This window comes from Bactrocera neohumeralis, chromosome 2 (genome assembly GCF_024586455.1).
Source record: "Bactrocera neohumeralis isolate Rockhampton chromosome 2, APGP_CSIRO_Bneo_wtdbg2-racon-allhic-juicebox.fasta_v2, whole genome shotgun sequence".
NCBI lineage: Eukaryota > Metazoa > Arthropoda > Insecta > Diptera > Tephritidae > Bactrocera > Bactrocera neohumeralis.
This window is the reverse complement of record NC_065919.1, coordinates 10,480,578-10,497,115: the sequence shown is the minus strand read 5'-3', so window position 1 is coordinate 10,497,115 and position 16,538 is coordinate 10,480,578. Positions and strand designations below refer to the sequence as shown.

The window sequence follows — 16,538 nt, the reverse complement described above, 5'->3', positions numbered from 1 at the left end:
TTTTTTTTGTTTTTGTAATGCTTAAATCTTATTTTTTTTTTACTTTTCCGCTTTTCATTTCGAGCCATTTGTTTTTCGGGCTTTTGTATTTGTGTGCCGCTATGCAGCGCAAAAGCTTATCATTGTTAAGATGGCGCTGCCTTGCCTTGCTTAAAATTTTTGAACCAAGGTATTTGCGGCTTACTTTTATTCCTTTGTAACTTTGCATAATAATTTTTGTCTGTACTTTATCGCAGTTTGCACATTTTTGCCGTTCATTGGTAGAGACAGAGCTAGGCGCTGTATGGCGAGAGCCCAGTTGAGATTTTGTAGTTGATGGAAATGTATGAAAAATTGCACATGAAGCCGATATGCACACACAGGTGCATGTTTCTTACTAACGCTTACGTTTTAGGGGAAACACCGTCACTATGTTGGCAAGGTTGTATGTGTAGCTGCAGTGCTTAAGCACGTCTTGTGAGGCTTTTTACTTGTCTGCACTTGCGGTCGTTTCTCATTGTTTTATCGTAAAATTTCGAGGACTTGTTAGTGGCACATGAAGATCTACTTCACACTGAGTGATTGCTTGTGCGAAGAGACTCATCTATAAGTGTGCCTATATATGTGTGTGTATGTAAGTGTCAGTCGGTATATTCAGAAGCAACTTGAGCTGTACGGATTGAAGTGCAAAATTTTACACATTTAAAGATTTCTCTCGAAGATTTTTTCTATAATAAATTTTTATTTTTTTGTAACAATAAGAGTAAACTATTCACACACTCAAAAATAATTACTGAAACTAAGTGTTGTTAATTAAGTAGAGAGAAAGGCAAAATAAATAAATAAATTCTGAAAATATTGATTTAAATAAGTTTGAAAGTTTATATTACTAGGAAGTATTTATGAACTCTCTGAAATTATGCAGACATTGTGAAATTATTTTTTATTAGAAATTTTTCTTAAATACATTGAACCTACTAAGCTCAAACAGACAAAAAGTTCAACCTACATATTTATACTCTAACAAAACCCTGTCTTAAGTTTGCTTCGCTGTTTTTGTGTTTCCAGCAGGAGAGGTCAGAGATTCTGATATGGACAACTTTTTTAATTAACGAGATATTTTGATGAGATTTGGTATAGATTATTTTCAAAAGTAAAGCTACAAACTTTGGAAGCTTTGCTCAGGTTGAACCACTATAGCATATAGCTTCCATACAAACTGAACTATCAAAATGAAATCCTTATATGAACAAATTTTTTATTTGAAAAGATATCTTCATGAGATTTGACACAGCTTATTTTCAAAAGCAAGGCTACAATGTATGAAGAAATATTTTAGATCAGATTACTATAACATATAGCTGCCATACAAAGTGAAAGATCAAATTGAACTCCTTATATGGACAACTATTTTATTTGACTAGGTACCTTCATGAGTTTTGGTACTGATTAGTTTCAAAAGTAAGGCCAAAAACTTTGGAAATTCTGTTCAGGTTGAACCACTATAGCATATACATATGCAGCTGCCATATAAACAGAGCGATTAAAATGAGCTCCTTATATGGAAAACTTTTTTATTTGACGAGATATCATCATGAGATTACGCACAGATGATTTTCCAAAGCAGGGCTACAATATACGAACAAATTTTTTATATCGGATCACTATAGCATAAAGTTGTCATATAAAATGAAGCATCGTAATGAAGTGCTCGTGTGGAAAACTGTTTTATTTGACGAGATATCTGCACAAAATTTATCTTGGAGTATTGTTTAAGGCAATAATGCAATATTCGAAAAAAAATTTCATACCAAACATACTATAAACTATAGCTGTCTTGCTAAGTAAAGATCAAAATCAGATTTCTGCACGGAACTCATTTACTTATAAAAGTTATTCTATTTTCGCAGCTGCTAATAACGTTTTTTCATGTTTCGAAGTGTTATCGGAAGAAAAGTGGTCCTTATAACATTTGAATGTAGTGAAAAAAATATTGTCGAAACTGCAAAATCGGGTGCTTTCCCATGTAACCGATACATTAAGTGTGCTTAAACAGCTGATTTTTGCTGAATTAAACAATAATAATAGAGAAATAAACTATTTTAAATAGATTGCATTATCATAGGTTCGAAAATATGCCACCGATTTTAAAACATATGCACACACCGAAACAATTCAATCAGAACACCTTTCACACCAGCCCGTTTCACAAAAAGCGCTCTCCCTACTACACTCTACTTACGTTTTCTTTTGCTCACTACTCAAAGCAATAGCTGCTCTTCATGTTATTTGCACACCCCTTAGACGACGTATGTAAACACTGATTATCAGCCGTCGATAACTTCATAATTAAAAACTTTTCATTCCGCTTTGTCGCATCTTCACCGCAGTTCGTCTGCCATTAGTGGCGGCGTGAGAGGCAGCGAAGCGTGTCAATGGCGCTGTATATTTGCTCGACGCCGTCAATTCAAACATCAACACATACGCACGCACAAAAACCCTCACACACACACACAAAACACCAACACAATCACACACTCAGCGCTTTCAAAGTCAGCGACGAGCATTAACCTTAGCTGCAGTGAGAATGAGGCCAACAGCGTGTGCTGAAAAGCAGGCTAGCAGACGTAGTCAGCAACAAGAACAACAACAACAATATCTTTCTTTATGGCAGGTGGCCAAAATCTAACAGCATCAGTCATTGCAGACGGTCTTTATGACTGTGTATGCGACAACTGGCGCATTGACGAACTAAGCAGACATATCGTTGTGCTATCGTTATGTCGTCGTGTTTCACAGTTCGTCAATTTTTTTTTTGTGTTGGGACTGTGGTTGTAAATTCAAAATGCTTTAGGTGTTTTACTTTCATCTTCGCTCGCTCCGTTATATGGAAATTGTATTGAGTTAACTGTTATTAAAGCGCGGCGCTTTTAGGTGTGTGTGTGTGTGTGTCAGTTTTAAACAAAATTGTACGCACCTACAAGCAACGCGTGTATATACTGTATGTATATATTCATATTGGAAATTGCCTGCTAAATATGACAGCGTCTATTGAATATTTACCGAAAATTACGGCAAAAGTTAATTTGCTTAATGTAATGATTTGGAAAATTAATTTAATTATTCACAGCCCACTGCGGCGCCTGGTGACTTGCCAATGCGCGCTGCATATCTTGGTATTGGCAAAGTAAGGAGATACGGCTTTGTAGACTTTTGAAATGAAACTGGTGCTTTTTTGCTTTAATAGCATCGTTACTTAAGCATAGTATTGAAAAAATAAACAATTAAATTAAACTGATATACGCAAACGGAATTAAAAGTTAATGAATAACATTGTAAATTTTAGTTTTTATTCGCTCTGTTGATTATGTTATACTAAAAATCTGTAAATAGCGGACATTTTTTCAAAATTTTTTTTAATGTGTCAAGAAAAATTCCCAAATTACGTTTGTTTAATTTGCTGGCCATAAGTTAGTTTAGGTTTTTCCTCTTCCACCTGTATCGATACAATGACTTGACTTTCATTGCTCATTATATATGGCAACTATATGTTATATTGCTCCGATCTCAATTTATTTGGAGATTGTAGCTTTGTATAATTTAATAATCTTTACTAAATCGCATGCCGATATCTTGTCAATTCAAAGAGTTTCCATATATAAATTTCATTTTCATTGTTCAGCTTATATGACAGCTATACGCTATAGAGATCTGATCTAAAAAAATTTGCTTGTAGATTTTTGCTTTACTTTTGGAAATAATCTGTGCCCAATCTCACGAAGATAGCTTGTTAAATAAAAAAGTTTTCCATACAAGTGTTCGCTTTTCATCCTTCAGTTTATGTAGCAGCTATATGCTATAGTGGTCCGATATCAACGGTTTCAAAAAATGAACAGCTTCTTTTGGAGAAAAGTACGTATGCAAAATTGCAGACCGATATCTCAAAAACTGAGTGGCTGAGCTCGTAACCCTGATCGTTTAGTAATACAAATATTGAGCAGTCGAAAAAGACTTTTCGTATTTTTAATCAAACTTCAACTTATTTGTTTTTTTATATTTATAATGAACTTTAATGAACCAAATATGTACCATTTTGTTCGAACACTTTTTGCCATTTTTCCGCTAGAGACCTTATCCCATCAGTGTAAAACCTTTCTGGTTTCTTGGCGCAAAACTGCGATAAGTAATTTTTAAAGGCTTCTCTTGAAGTCAACTTCACTTCATTAAGGGAGTTCTGCATTGATCAAAACAAATGGTAGTCCAATGGTGCAAGGTCAGAGCTATATGGTAGATGCAACAAAATTTCCCAGCCAAGCTCTCCCAGTCAAAAATGTGTGTGGTCTAGCGTAGTCCTTATGGAAGACGAAGCCCTTTCTGTTGATCAGTTCTGGCCGTGTTTTTCGATTGCTGGCATCAATCTCATCAGTTGTTGACAGTAAAATGTAGTATCAATCGTTCAACCAGACTGGAGCTGCTCATAGTGGATGATTCAATCCTTTGCTTTGCGACCATTTGTTGAACTTCACCACGCTCGGACCTCCTGTTCTTTCTTCTTCAGGGTATAAAAATAACTTGGCTAAAGGCACAGTATGCGCAAATGTGGATGAAAATATCTAGCAGTGATTGAAAAAATTCCCATTTTAATTATATAAAACGAATTCACAATTCAACGATTGATTTGTTCATTCCACTTTTAGAAAACTTAAAAAAAAAAAAATTATTGATAAACTTTATAACACATAGTTAATCAAGCGAATCAATGGCTATTAATTTTTAGTATAGTTAGAAGTGCAAATAATTCAATTACCCCCATTTAATACAAACGTTCCAGCTAAAACTCACCAAATAATTTTATTAATACATTTTTACACACACATGCGCGCGCTATACACACATTGCATGCTTTGATCTGCGCGCATAAATTTCAATTAAAGAGAACTCAACTCTGCACACACACACGCACAATGTCAACAACGCAGCATACTGACATACACAAACACATACATATGTGTACTTGTAACTGTAGCTTCAATCGAGGAGCACTTTGTACATATTCAATCATCAATATATTTTTTTGATTTAATTTTAATTCGATTTCGAAGGCTCTTAGCTTGGCAAATTGAGTGCAACAGCTAGTAAAGTAGCCGCTAAATTGTTGCATGCTAGCGCTAGCAGAGCTGATGTGACGTCGAAGAGCCGCTCACTAACTGAAATACGCGCGGCAGGCAAACTATTGCAGGTGTAAGCGATTAGAAAGCAATGAGAAGAAAATTGGTTATTAAAAGTGTTACTAAAGGGCTCCACAATTATTACTACACAATAACAATTTCACTGACTGATTGAATAAATGCGCAGGCGACGAGCCACATATGAGCCGGGTAGAGCTTTATGTTCACTTTTCTTTGATTTCACCAAATTTGTTGTCATAATTTTTTCTATGTATTCCTTAACTTTTATTGGCATGCTTTTCTCACACAAAATTCCCGTTAACTCTAGCGCACAGACTTACATTTGCTGTTAGTGCAGACGCTGCTCTTTATTTTTCGTACAAACGCCAAACTTTTGTATGAAAATTTCTTTGGAAATTCTTCGGAACACAGCACAAAGTCACTGCAAGCTTGAATATTTCAAAAATATTTCCTTTCTTGTCCTTTCACTTCGGCTTGCTCACATTTTGTTGGCAAAACGTAGTTAATTACGGCATTCTTCGTGAAATTGTTCCACATGTCAGGGCGTCAAATTGTCGAGCAAATTAATTGATGGGTGGGGAGCGCAGAAAATCATTCTGTGGGCCGGCAATTTGGAATTTAGAGTATTGCGTTGTTTCGAAAAAAAAAACAAATTTCAGGCAGCTTAAGTATTTTTAGAATTAAACTTGTATTTTAGTCATTTGAACTGTGGTCTAGTCTAATTTCACTCAGACATTTTTTATAACATTTTTTGTATAAAAAAAATTCTAACTAATTGATTCGGCCAATATATTTTTTATAAACAAAAATTCTATATAAATTATTGCTATGTTACACAAAACTAAGTTGAAAGAATCGTACAAAGTCTCATTTAAATTAATTAAAGCACAACACTACCAATAAACATTTAATAAATTAAGTTTTAATCTACAAACTAATACTTAAACGGCTGAAAAATATATATTTATTTATATTTTGCATTTCCAAATATTTTTAAACATTTTGCATTCCCAAAATAACTCCAACACAAAATCGAATACTTGCTTTTCATCGCCAAAATTCTAATGGACAAAAATATGCCGCAATTAGTGGAATTTAGAAATTTGTATGTGCCTACATACTGTGTAATCAAATGCAGCTATTTTCCGCTATTCGCGTTTGGCATATCTATGCGCAGTGAATGCACACACGCACACACACACATCGATACAAAGTACCTATTTTAACGTATGCAAATAATCTAGTGCAAATGTAGGATAATTACAAATTGAGTGGCATATCCTGGTCGAAATTGCCAGCATTGCTGGTAATGTATATACCAAAGTATTTGTTTTAAATTTAGCCAAAACCGATAATTTCTATATACTTGTGTGAATGAGAAAATGCTTTTAGCAAACAAGAAAAAAAGATTAACTTCGATTGCATCTTCCCTCTTCATCACTCGGTATTTATCCCACCCCGCACACGTTGTTTTGGTCGATTGTAAGTTGCGAGGTAGGCAGGCCGTTTTCTCTCCGCTGCGACACGGCACTCCTCTCGTACCAGCTGTTCCTTTGCCTTTTCCGAAAACCAATTTTTTCGCTTGCAGCTGTACGTAAGGAGTTTGAAATGCCGTCCCACAGTTCCCTTATACCGAGTTGCTGATGAATGCTCTCAGTGAGGAGGAGTGCAAGACGAGTCGAAAATCGTTCGGCTGTCTGTTGTGATTGCAGTTTCTCGACGTCGAACCTTCCTTGTTTATGTTGACGTGGGGTTTTTGCTGCACAGAAGCTGGTGCGTATCTTGGTTGCAGCAAGATAAAGATCCGAGTCGAGTTTAGGACTTCGGAGCGCGCGCACGTCTAAAACACTGGAGACATGTCTTCCGTCTATCACAACATGATCGGTTTGCTTGGTGAATTTTCCTATGCTGGAATCTGGTACTATAGATAACCATATTTCGGGGCCCGGCGACGTCGTTCAGCCGCAACCCATTTGGGTATGTTTCATCATGGAGGCTGAACTTAGCGACCGTTGTGCCAAAGATACCTGCTTTGACCAACCTGGCTTTAAAGTCACCAAGCACGATTTTGATATCGTGGCGGGGGCAGCTGTCATAGGTGCGCTCCAAGCGCTCATAGAAGGCATCTTTTGTCACATCGTACTTCTCTTCCGTCGGGGCGTGGGCGCTAATCAGCGATATGTTGAGGAACTTCGCTTTGGTGGAATGAAAGTACTCGGCGACGGAGTCTCTCTCCCACAACGAATACCACACCAAACTTGCGCTCCTTTATTTGACCACTGTAGTAAATGCTGGGTAGCTGGGCAGCGGCACCTTCCCAATTAAGGGTCCAGACATTCCAGGTGCATGCCCTTAATTCGTAGTCCTTATTTCGTTTGTCATGGTCGTCATCAAAAGGGGGGTCTCTCATCCGAGGCTTATTGCTTCCTTTCATTGGGGGTGTTTTTTTACGTGGCGGGTCCCAAACCCAGCGCACAACCCTATGGAGGAAATGTTTTGCCTTCTCACTTTAGCTCGCCTTCAAACGGATGCTCTTTGGCTATCCAGAGGATACTTGGTTGGAAGTCGTGAGCTACTTGAGCCATATGAATAAAAGAATCATTTCTAGCCATTTCCAAGTGAGTGGCACATAGAGAACTTTCCTCACTTGCGTAAACTTCTACACATGTCTCCATTCTTCCAATACAATACCTGTCTAGTATAAATAAATTCATATTGTATGTATTATAGGCTAATGATGAAGAAAGTAAGCTTCAAACCCGTTTTTTTATGCAGAAAATAATGGTTTTGTGACATTTTGCAAAAAATTTCACTTTCTTTAAATTTTGTAATACATTATTACACATTTATTGCACCGTTAGCAATGATTTTTTACACTAACAATAAAATCCACACCACTACATTAACTGATAATTCTTACAAAAATACAAATACACAAATAGATGATATTTTTTTTAAACCAACACGTACCGCATATAATGAAATGACGACGTCAGCATAGCTTATTGAAACAATTTCCACCACCACTACGACACTTATGAAGCCTTACCACTTGCCAACTATAAGAAATTCATAAATTTAATACCATTTTTATACTTTTTTTTTGCAGAAACAAAAACCTGTTCACCCGATGAGTATTCATGTAAATCCGGCGAGGGTGAATGCATTCCATTAGCATGGATGTGCGATCAGAGCAAAGATTGCTCCGATGGTTCCGATGAGGCTTCATGCAGTAAGCGAAATTTCAAAAACAATCATCCGTTAAAATTTTTCGTAAACCTCTAGCGTATCTCAAGTGTATACTTTGTGTAGCTATTGCTCTTTATTTATGAGAGCATTCACTCTTTATTTCGTTTATCGTGGTTTGGCTGTTTTTCTCTGTATATTTTCAAATACTTTGTTGACTCTTTAACGGTGTTGGTTTTCCATTATATTCGCTTTACTTCTGTTGTTTGTATGACTCTTCTGCGTAATATTTTTCTTGTTTTCCTTAGATGTAATATATTTTATTTGAGTTGTTTTTTTTTCTTTCCTAAGTAAGTAATACTGAATAATTTATGTAACTAACTATATTGTTAAGTAGATTTTTGGCGCACTTGCTCACCTTTTCCAACACTAAATATCATTAAGAATCTAAATACTATTTTTTTGTAGCACTTTATGTAAGTATATATGGTTTTTGTCTAATTTCAATTTACAACAAAAAATCATATTTTATTACTATAATAACCATCAAGTAAGGAAGCGCTAAGTTCGGACGTAATCGTACTTTTTATATTCTTGCAACTTGTATGGCTGAGAGCCGGAGACCTACTATCTGGCATTGGCAAAATTTGATACCCACTCGAAGGGGCGCTAAGGGAAGTAATGTTACGATTGATATTGGTTATAGATCAGTCTTTGGGATTGAAATTCTGAAAAAGTCTTTTGCTGCCCCTTATCATGCCCATGTGTCAAATATCTTTAAGCCTATTTAACATATTGGCTGGAGAAGTGGAGAACTTCTACCTGACAAATTTTCGTTAAAAAATTCCCAGTAGGAACTCTGGTCCACGTATTCGGCATTTGGATGCTTTCATTATTTTCGGCCGATTTTTAAACTCAAGATGGCATACTTTTAAGACACTTTTTGTGTAAAGTTAAAAAAAAAAATTGCGTTAAAAATTAAAAAAAATTGTGTTATATGAAAAGTAGGCGTGGTTGTAGTCCGATTTGTGCCATTTTTGGACAGTGGCATAAGAGAATGAAAATAATGTTATGACTGTGAAAATATATAGTATATTATGATTGAGATTGGTCGTGCAGGTACTGAGATATGGGAGATGAGAAAATTGAGATATCTTGATCAAACTTGGTACTTGAGTTCCTTAGTGCACAAAAAGGTAGGAGTTTATAGTTGGCTTAATCGGATCACTGCCTACTCCTACTGAAAGTGTGAAAATTGATGAAATCGGAAATAAACCCTTTCACTCCCCATATAACGATACTGTTAAAAACTATTAAAGGCGCAATGCGATCAATAACTAAATACGCCAGAGACATTAAATTTTATCTCCAGGATGGTACGACAAAAAATTTTATGATAATCAGTGTGAAAATTAGACACAACATTTTTTAATATGTGGCATAATAATCTTCTCTTCTTAATTGGCGTAGACACCGCTTACGCGATTATAGCCGAGTTAACAACAGCGCGCCAGTCATTTCTTCTTTTCGCTACGTGGCGCCAATTGGATATTCCAAGCGTAGCCAGGTCCTTCTCCACTTGGTCCTTCCAACGGAGTGGAAGTCTTCCTCTTCCTCTGCTTCCCCGGCGGGTACTGCGTCGAATACTTTCAGAGCTGGATCCATCCGTACAACATGACCTAGCCAGCGTAGCCGCTGTCTTTTAATTCGCTGAACTATGTCAATGTCGTCGTATATCTCGTACAGCTCATCGTTCCATCGGATGCGATATTCGTCGTGGCCAATGCGCAAAGGACCATAAATCTTTCGCAGAATTTTTCTCTCGAAAACTCGTAACGTCGACTCAACGGTTGTTGTCATCGCCCAAGCCTCTGCACCGTATAGCAGGACGGGAATTATGAGCGACGTATAGAGTTTAGCTTTTGTTCGTCGAGAGAGGACTTTACTTTTCAATTGCCTACTCAGTCCGAAGTAGCACCTGTTGGCAAGAGCAATTCTGCGTTGGATTCCTGCGTTAGATTTCCAGGCTGACATTGTTGGTGGTGTTAATTCTGGTTCCTAAATAGACGAAATTATCTACAATGATAATAGTTAATAGATAAAATTGGGTTGATATACCCCAACTCTCATATAGTACTTATGTATGTATATTGCTTTTCGTTTTTCTAACAAATCTTTTGCCGAATATGTCGGTCAATGTATGAGTTATATATAGTATATGTATATATAAAATTGCTTGGATGCCGATCCTCTGGTTAACGTTTTACACCTTAAGGTATTTCCTGGCTTAGATTTCTGCAAGTTGCAAGAGTATAAAATGTTCGGTTGCACCCGAATTTAGCTTCTTTACTTGTTGTTATTTTTCTTTTGTTTCCAATGGGTTTCCATCTATTATGAATTTCTTTCACTTTTTATCATATTAAACGCTACTGCGCTAGTCTAAATACTTAATTAAGTATATAAGTATGATGAAAAACCTGTAATAAAATTACCTTTCAATTAACACTATTTAATCCATAACACACCCATTTCTTACAAAGTTGTATAAAATCCGCTTTTAGCTACTGAAAGCTACCCCACAATTACTAATTACCAGCTAGTTTCACTACTAATAATTAATAGATAGCACTAAGTTTCACGAATCCGCTCATTAATGCGCTTTGTGTCATCCTAATATCCTCATCACGCTACTTGCCTCCACACGCACACCCATACACATATACACCCGCCATATACGCTTTTTCATGCACTTGCGCTATTTTATCTTAACGCTTGCTTAACCTACACATAGACATTGCATGCATTGGTGTTAGTTAGCAAAATCCTCCTTTGTAACAATAATCACCGCAACAAAATTAATTATACTTTGCTAATAGCACATTTTGCTCTATTCTCCTTTCACTCCGCCATTGCTGCGCCAACTGAAATTCACATTCACATTCACCACATTCGCGGGTGTTTGCTGCCGCCTCTGCCGCTGCTGCAGATGAGACCTGCCGCTCCGATGAGTTCACCTGCGGCAATGGACGTTGCATACAGAAACGTTGGGTCTGCGACCAGGACGACGACTGCGGTGATGGCAGCGATGAGCGCGACTGCCCGCCAAAAACATGCAATCCAAATACCGAGTTCACTTGCCGCGATGGCGGTTGTGTCGTCAAACGTTGGGTGTGCGATGGTGAGCCGGATTGCGCGGATGGCTCCGATGAGCAGGTAAGTGTACTGACTATAATTTCCTTTTCGTTTTTTTTTTCTTTCTTATTTTTGCATTAAAGGGATATACACTGTGAAGAGCATGTAATTAAAGCTGTAGAGGAAAAGTATGACGAAATATTTGTATTATGACGCAATTTTTAAGCACAACGTAAGCTAAAACTTAGGTGTACATTCCCAAATAGAAGAAAAAGGATTTAGTTTTTAAATGCGTTTTTCAGTGTTGTTTATTACGCTGTGGGGCGCCAAATTTCCACATAATGTTACGCACAACCTCTGCTCATTAGTCTTATTACTATGTCTCTTAATTTTTTAGTAAAAAGCCGGTGTCTACGCGCTTTAGATCCGCACATTAACCAAAATGTGTTCACTGGATTTTATAGAAGTTGCGTAGAGCTTCTCTTATCTCTTCAATGCCAAAGCGTGCAAATTTCCGCAGCTTATTCGATTTTATTAACAGATGGCTTAATATTAATTAAGTAAGCCCTGACGACTGCTTTACGTCAAACTTGATACGTGAGCTTGTCTTTGAGCTTTTCCTTGCTGTTTGCGGCGTGGTTCTTGCTATTGCCTCTCGAGTTAAGGGATTTGCTCTGTTAAACCGACCTCGCAATATAGTTTTTCAAGAAGTTTGTTCATGATAAAAATACGCTCGATGGTTGCTAGTCGAGAGGACAGTATCGGCCGATACTGCTCCAATCTCACGTTCGATATTCGTACGAAGTTCATCAATCGTCGCTGGCTTGAGGGCATAGACCTTAGACTTGACGTATCCGCACAGGAAGTAGTCTAACGGCGTCAAATCGCACGACCGAGCCGGCCAATTGACTGCGCCATTTCGTGAGATAATACGTTCACCAAACTTGGTTTTCAATAAATCGTTTGTGGCATTCGCTGTGTGGCTTGTGGCGCCATTCTGTTAGAACCACATATTGTCCAAGTCCATATCATCCAATTCCGCCCAAAAATATTCAGTTATCCTAGAGCGGTAGCGATTTCCATTCAAAGTAACGTGCCAGTATAGATCATGACGGAAGAAAATACGGCCAATGGGCCGCCACCCGCCCTTGAACCGTACTAAAATTTTTTCGGGATGCACGAAATTAAGCCAGAAATGAGCCTCAACGCTGAAGATGATTTTTCAATGAAAATCCGCATCTTTTTCAAGTTGTTGATCAGCCCAATTCACGAATATACGACGATTCTGGTGTTCAAGCGACTTCAGTTCTTGCGTCACTTTGATCTTGAAAGGATGTAGGCCAAGATTTTTTCGCAAAATTCGCCACAACAACGTCGTAGAGATCACCAACGCTTGAGAACGACGTGTGCGAGACTGATTTCGGTCCTCTTCAATTGATGCGCCAGCGACAGCAATATTCTCGGCACTTCTTTGTGTCACTGGCACGGAAACATTTTGTACTGCAAATTTTTCCACTAGACGCTCAATTGTTGATCTGACATGATTGTGATGAACATAAGTTGGATGTAGTGTTCTTAAACTTGAGGCCACTGACTCCGAATTTCGGTAGTAAATTATAATCTTTCGACTCGTTGTTGGATCATATGTCTTTCGATGATGAAATGGCAAGCTTTACTGAAGAGAAATGTTAAAATAGCGAGGAAAAATATGGCGTCGTTTGCTAACCCTATCGGTCTACTTTTGTAGTGTTCCTGTTGAGAAACTGTTAAAAAGTTTTTCCAATTTCCGCGTGACTTTGTACTGCATATATCGGTCAATATGCGAGATAGCTTAACAAAATGGAGAGAGCGTGTTTTTCTTATCACGCTCAGAACGAATAAAATGGGGAGAAAACTCGCGCTGGACCCCACATAACTTACAAGCCTCATGTAGCTGAAGGATTTCCCTAGGTTTAATCAGAGTATAAAATATTCGGTTACACCTGAACTTAGCACTTCCTACTTACTGATTTTACTTTTGATGACTAGGTTAGAAGTTCTGCTGTCAACACGGGGGTACCTGTTCCCCGAAAGACTGCAGGAAATGACGACGTCGTAATCAGCGAATTTTGAATACTTTCCTCAGATCACTCAGATTTTTCTATGTCGAAGACCACCACTGACCGATCTAAATGAAGAAAACGAACTTTTATATATTTTATTACTTTTTATATCCTTTTATGCTGTAAGAAATGCGGCTGTGAATGGTATAATTGCTGCTAAAAATTTTTGCCGTTGTAATGCAATTCACCGAAATACCACAAAATGGCGTTTTTTATTTTCGAATTCTTGCAATGCAATTAATTTTCACATGTTTTTGCAACATAACCCCGCAAACTAAAATACTAAACCCAAAATGAAAAACAAGAAAATTTCACAGGCGCCTTCAAATGTCACAAAACGAATGCAGAAAGCAAAAACAAAAACTAATTTTATATACAAACATACGCAGTATGTTGTGAAACTTAATTAAGTGTGGATTATACACTTACATATGTATGTGTGCTTGCGTGTGTGTGTGTATGCGGAATGCAAGAACAGCAATTTGCGCAACAACAACCGCAACATAAAGGCGAGTTCGACAACAAGCATGGCAAATGTTTGCGCGGCAAGTGAACAAGAAAAATGCATTTCTAACTCCACAGAGTCACTCGGCGGCGCACTCGCGGTGCTGCGAGCATTTGTCACTGGCGCTGCGATCACTATAATCCTTGCCACTTGCAACACAGTATTGACCGGCGCATCTAACATATACAGCGCACATATATATGGGTACATAAGTGTGTTCCCGTTAGTTTATCACATCGCTCTGCCACCATTAGTTATAGTTGCTTGCAGTGTTGCAAGCGCAATGTGGTAACCATGAATTTAATCACAATGAAGAATAAAAAAACAGAAACGTATAAAAAAAATACTAAAAATGGAAAAAATAAAATATTAAACACAGAAGAGTAAAAACAAAATGAGAAACTAAAAAAAAATATTAAAATCCAAAGAACGTAATCGCAAACAGTTCAACAGAAAAAATTCTTAAAACCAGCCACTGCATTCGCGCCGTGCACCGCCAGCGCAATTACAACGGAAAAGGTGTTCTCAGTTTGGCTCAGTTTGGGTTCCGTACTCCGTTCGATGCGAAATTTGAATGAGCTTGCCACCTGCCACAAACAACAGTTTTTGCAGCCAGCACACGCTTGTTCGCATTGTTCACGTTGCAATGTTTGTTAGTTATTTTTTGTTGAAATTTTTTTTTGGTGTTTTGTTCATTCCTGCTTTCGCCAGCTCTACCTTTATCTACTAGCTGGATTTTAGACGCTGACATCCCCTCTTTGGGCGGTTTTTCGCTTTGCACAGCGTTTGCATTCTCATTGCGTGTTCGTTAAATTAAATTCTGTGGCAGCGGCATGGAGTGAAAAATACTTTGCTGTTGCAATTTCAATTAACTCACTCAGCCACCTTACCTCTGTTGTGGTCCATCCATTTTTTCTCTGTTATTTCTAATTACTTCGCTGGTTTTTCACCAAGGCTTGCTAGGGGAAACTTCGTAGAAAGAATTCCTAAAGTTATTGCAAATTTCATTGGTTTAATGACAAATACCTGCAAATACTTATGCTGGGTGGTGCAAGGCGATTTAAATATATTGGTAGTCAAAAAAGTCTTTTCGCTTTTCTAATCAAACTTCAACTTATTTTTTTATATTTATACGTTTATTAATAAATAAATAAACAACTTAGTACCAATTTGGTCAACCAATTTTTGCCATTTTCTGCTAGAGACATAATTCCATCAGTGTAAAACTTTTCTGATTTCTCGGCGAAAACTGTGACAAATAGTTTTCACAGGCTTTTCTTAAAGTCAACTTTACTCCATTAAGGGAGTTTTGCATTGGCCGAAACAAATGGTAGTCCATTGGTGCAGGATCAAGCCTATATGGTGGATGCATCAAAACTTCACAGCCAAGCCCTCCCAGTTTTTTCATCAGTCATTTTTCATCGAATCATCAAAGATGTGTGTGGTCTAGCGTTGCCCTGATGGAAGATGAAGCCTTTCCTGTTGATCAGTTCTGGTCGTTTTTATCGATTACTTGCTTCAACCTCATTAACTGTTGACAGTAAAATGTACAATCAATCGTTTGACCAGACTGGAGCAACTCATAGTGGATGATTCCTTTCCAATCACACCAAACACACAGCATAACCTTTCGAGGCATCAAACCTGGCTTTGCGACCATTTGTTGAGCTCCAACACGCTTGGGCCATAATTGTTTTGCACATTATTTATTATATTTGATTCACTTTTCGTCTCCTGTTACCATTCGCTTCAGAAACTGTTCGATTTCATTTCGTTTCAGCAAAGAATCACAGTTGTTAATTCGGTCCATTAAGTTTTTCACAGACATTTTATGTGGTACCCAAACATTGAGCTTATTTTTGTAGCCAGCCTTTTTTAAATGGTTCAAAACCGTTTGATGATGAATGTTAAATTCCCTAGCCATGTCATGGGTACTTATGTGACAGTCCTGGTCAATCTTTTCCTTATTTTCATCGAATTTTTCAACGATAGGTCGACCAGGTGCTTCTATCATATCGAAATTTCCGGAAGTGCGTCAACCATTGTTCTGCTACACGAACTGATACAGCATCGTCTCCGTACACTTCACAAATTTCATTAATGGCTTGGATGGCACTTTTTTCATAGAAAAATTTCCATAAATATAGCGAATTTCTTTGTTATTCTCACTTATTTTTAAACACCTGTAGCTTTTTTTCAACTTTCCCGAATTTATTTTTTTTTTTTTTGTTAAATGAAGCTTAAAATCTCATCTTTCCAACACTATATGGTATGACACAATGTGATTGGTAGCACTGGAGATATGTGACTTCAACGGCAACTATTGGCAAAATACGAAAAAACTTTTTAAGTTTACCCAATATATGTATATAGTATTGCGTACTTGGCTTTCACCGTGATTTCACATCACGTTTGGAGTTTCTTTTTAACAACCCCTCAAGGTTG

General features: G+C 37.5%; 1 protein-coding gene across 13 annotated transcripts in view; it reads left to right on the top strand.

The window, feature by feature from the left end:
• The window catches only part of LOC126750925 (low-density lipoprotein receptor), a 410,401-nt gene that overhangs the window by 314,147 nt on the left and 79,716 nt on the right, over positions 1 to 16,538 (top strand). For 12 of the 13 annotated variants that reach the window (XM_050460728.1, XM_050460724.1, XM_050460726.1 and 9 more), the window contains 2 exons: positions 8,278 to 8,400; positions 11,341 to 11,567. In XM_050460728.1, the coding sequence (XP_050316685.1) occupies positions 8,278 to 8,400; positions 11,341 to 11,567 (350 nt within the window). The remainder of the gene's footprint in view (positions 1 to 8,277; positions 8,401 to 11,340; positions 11,568 to 16,538) is intronic. The other variant, XM_050460727.1, reaches the window with a different exon arrangement.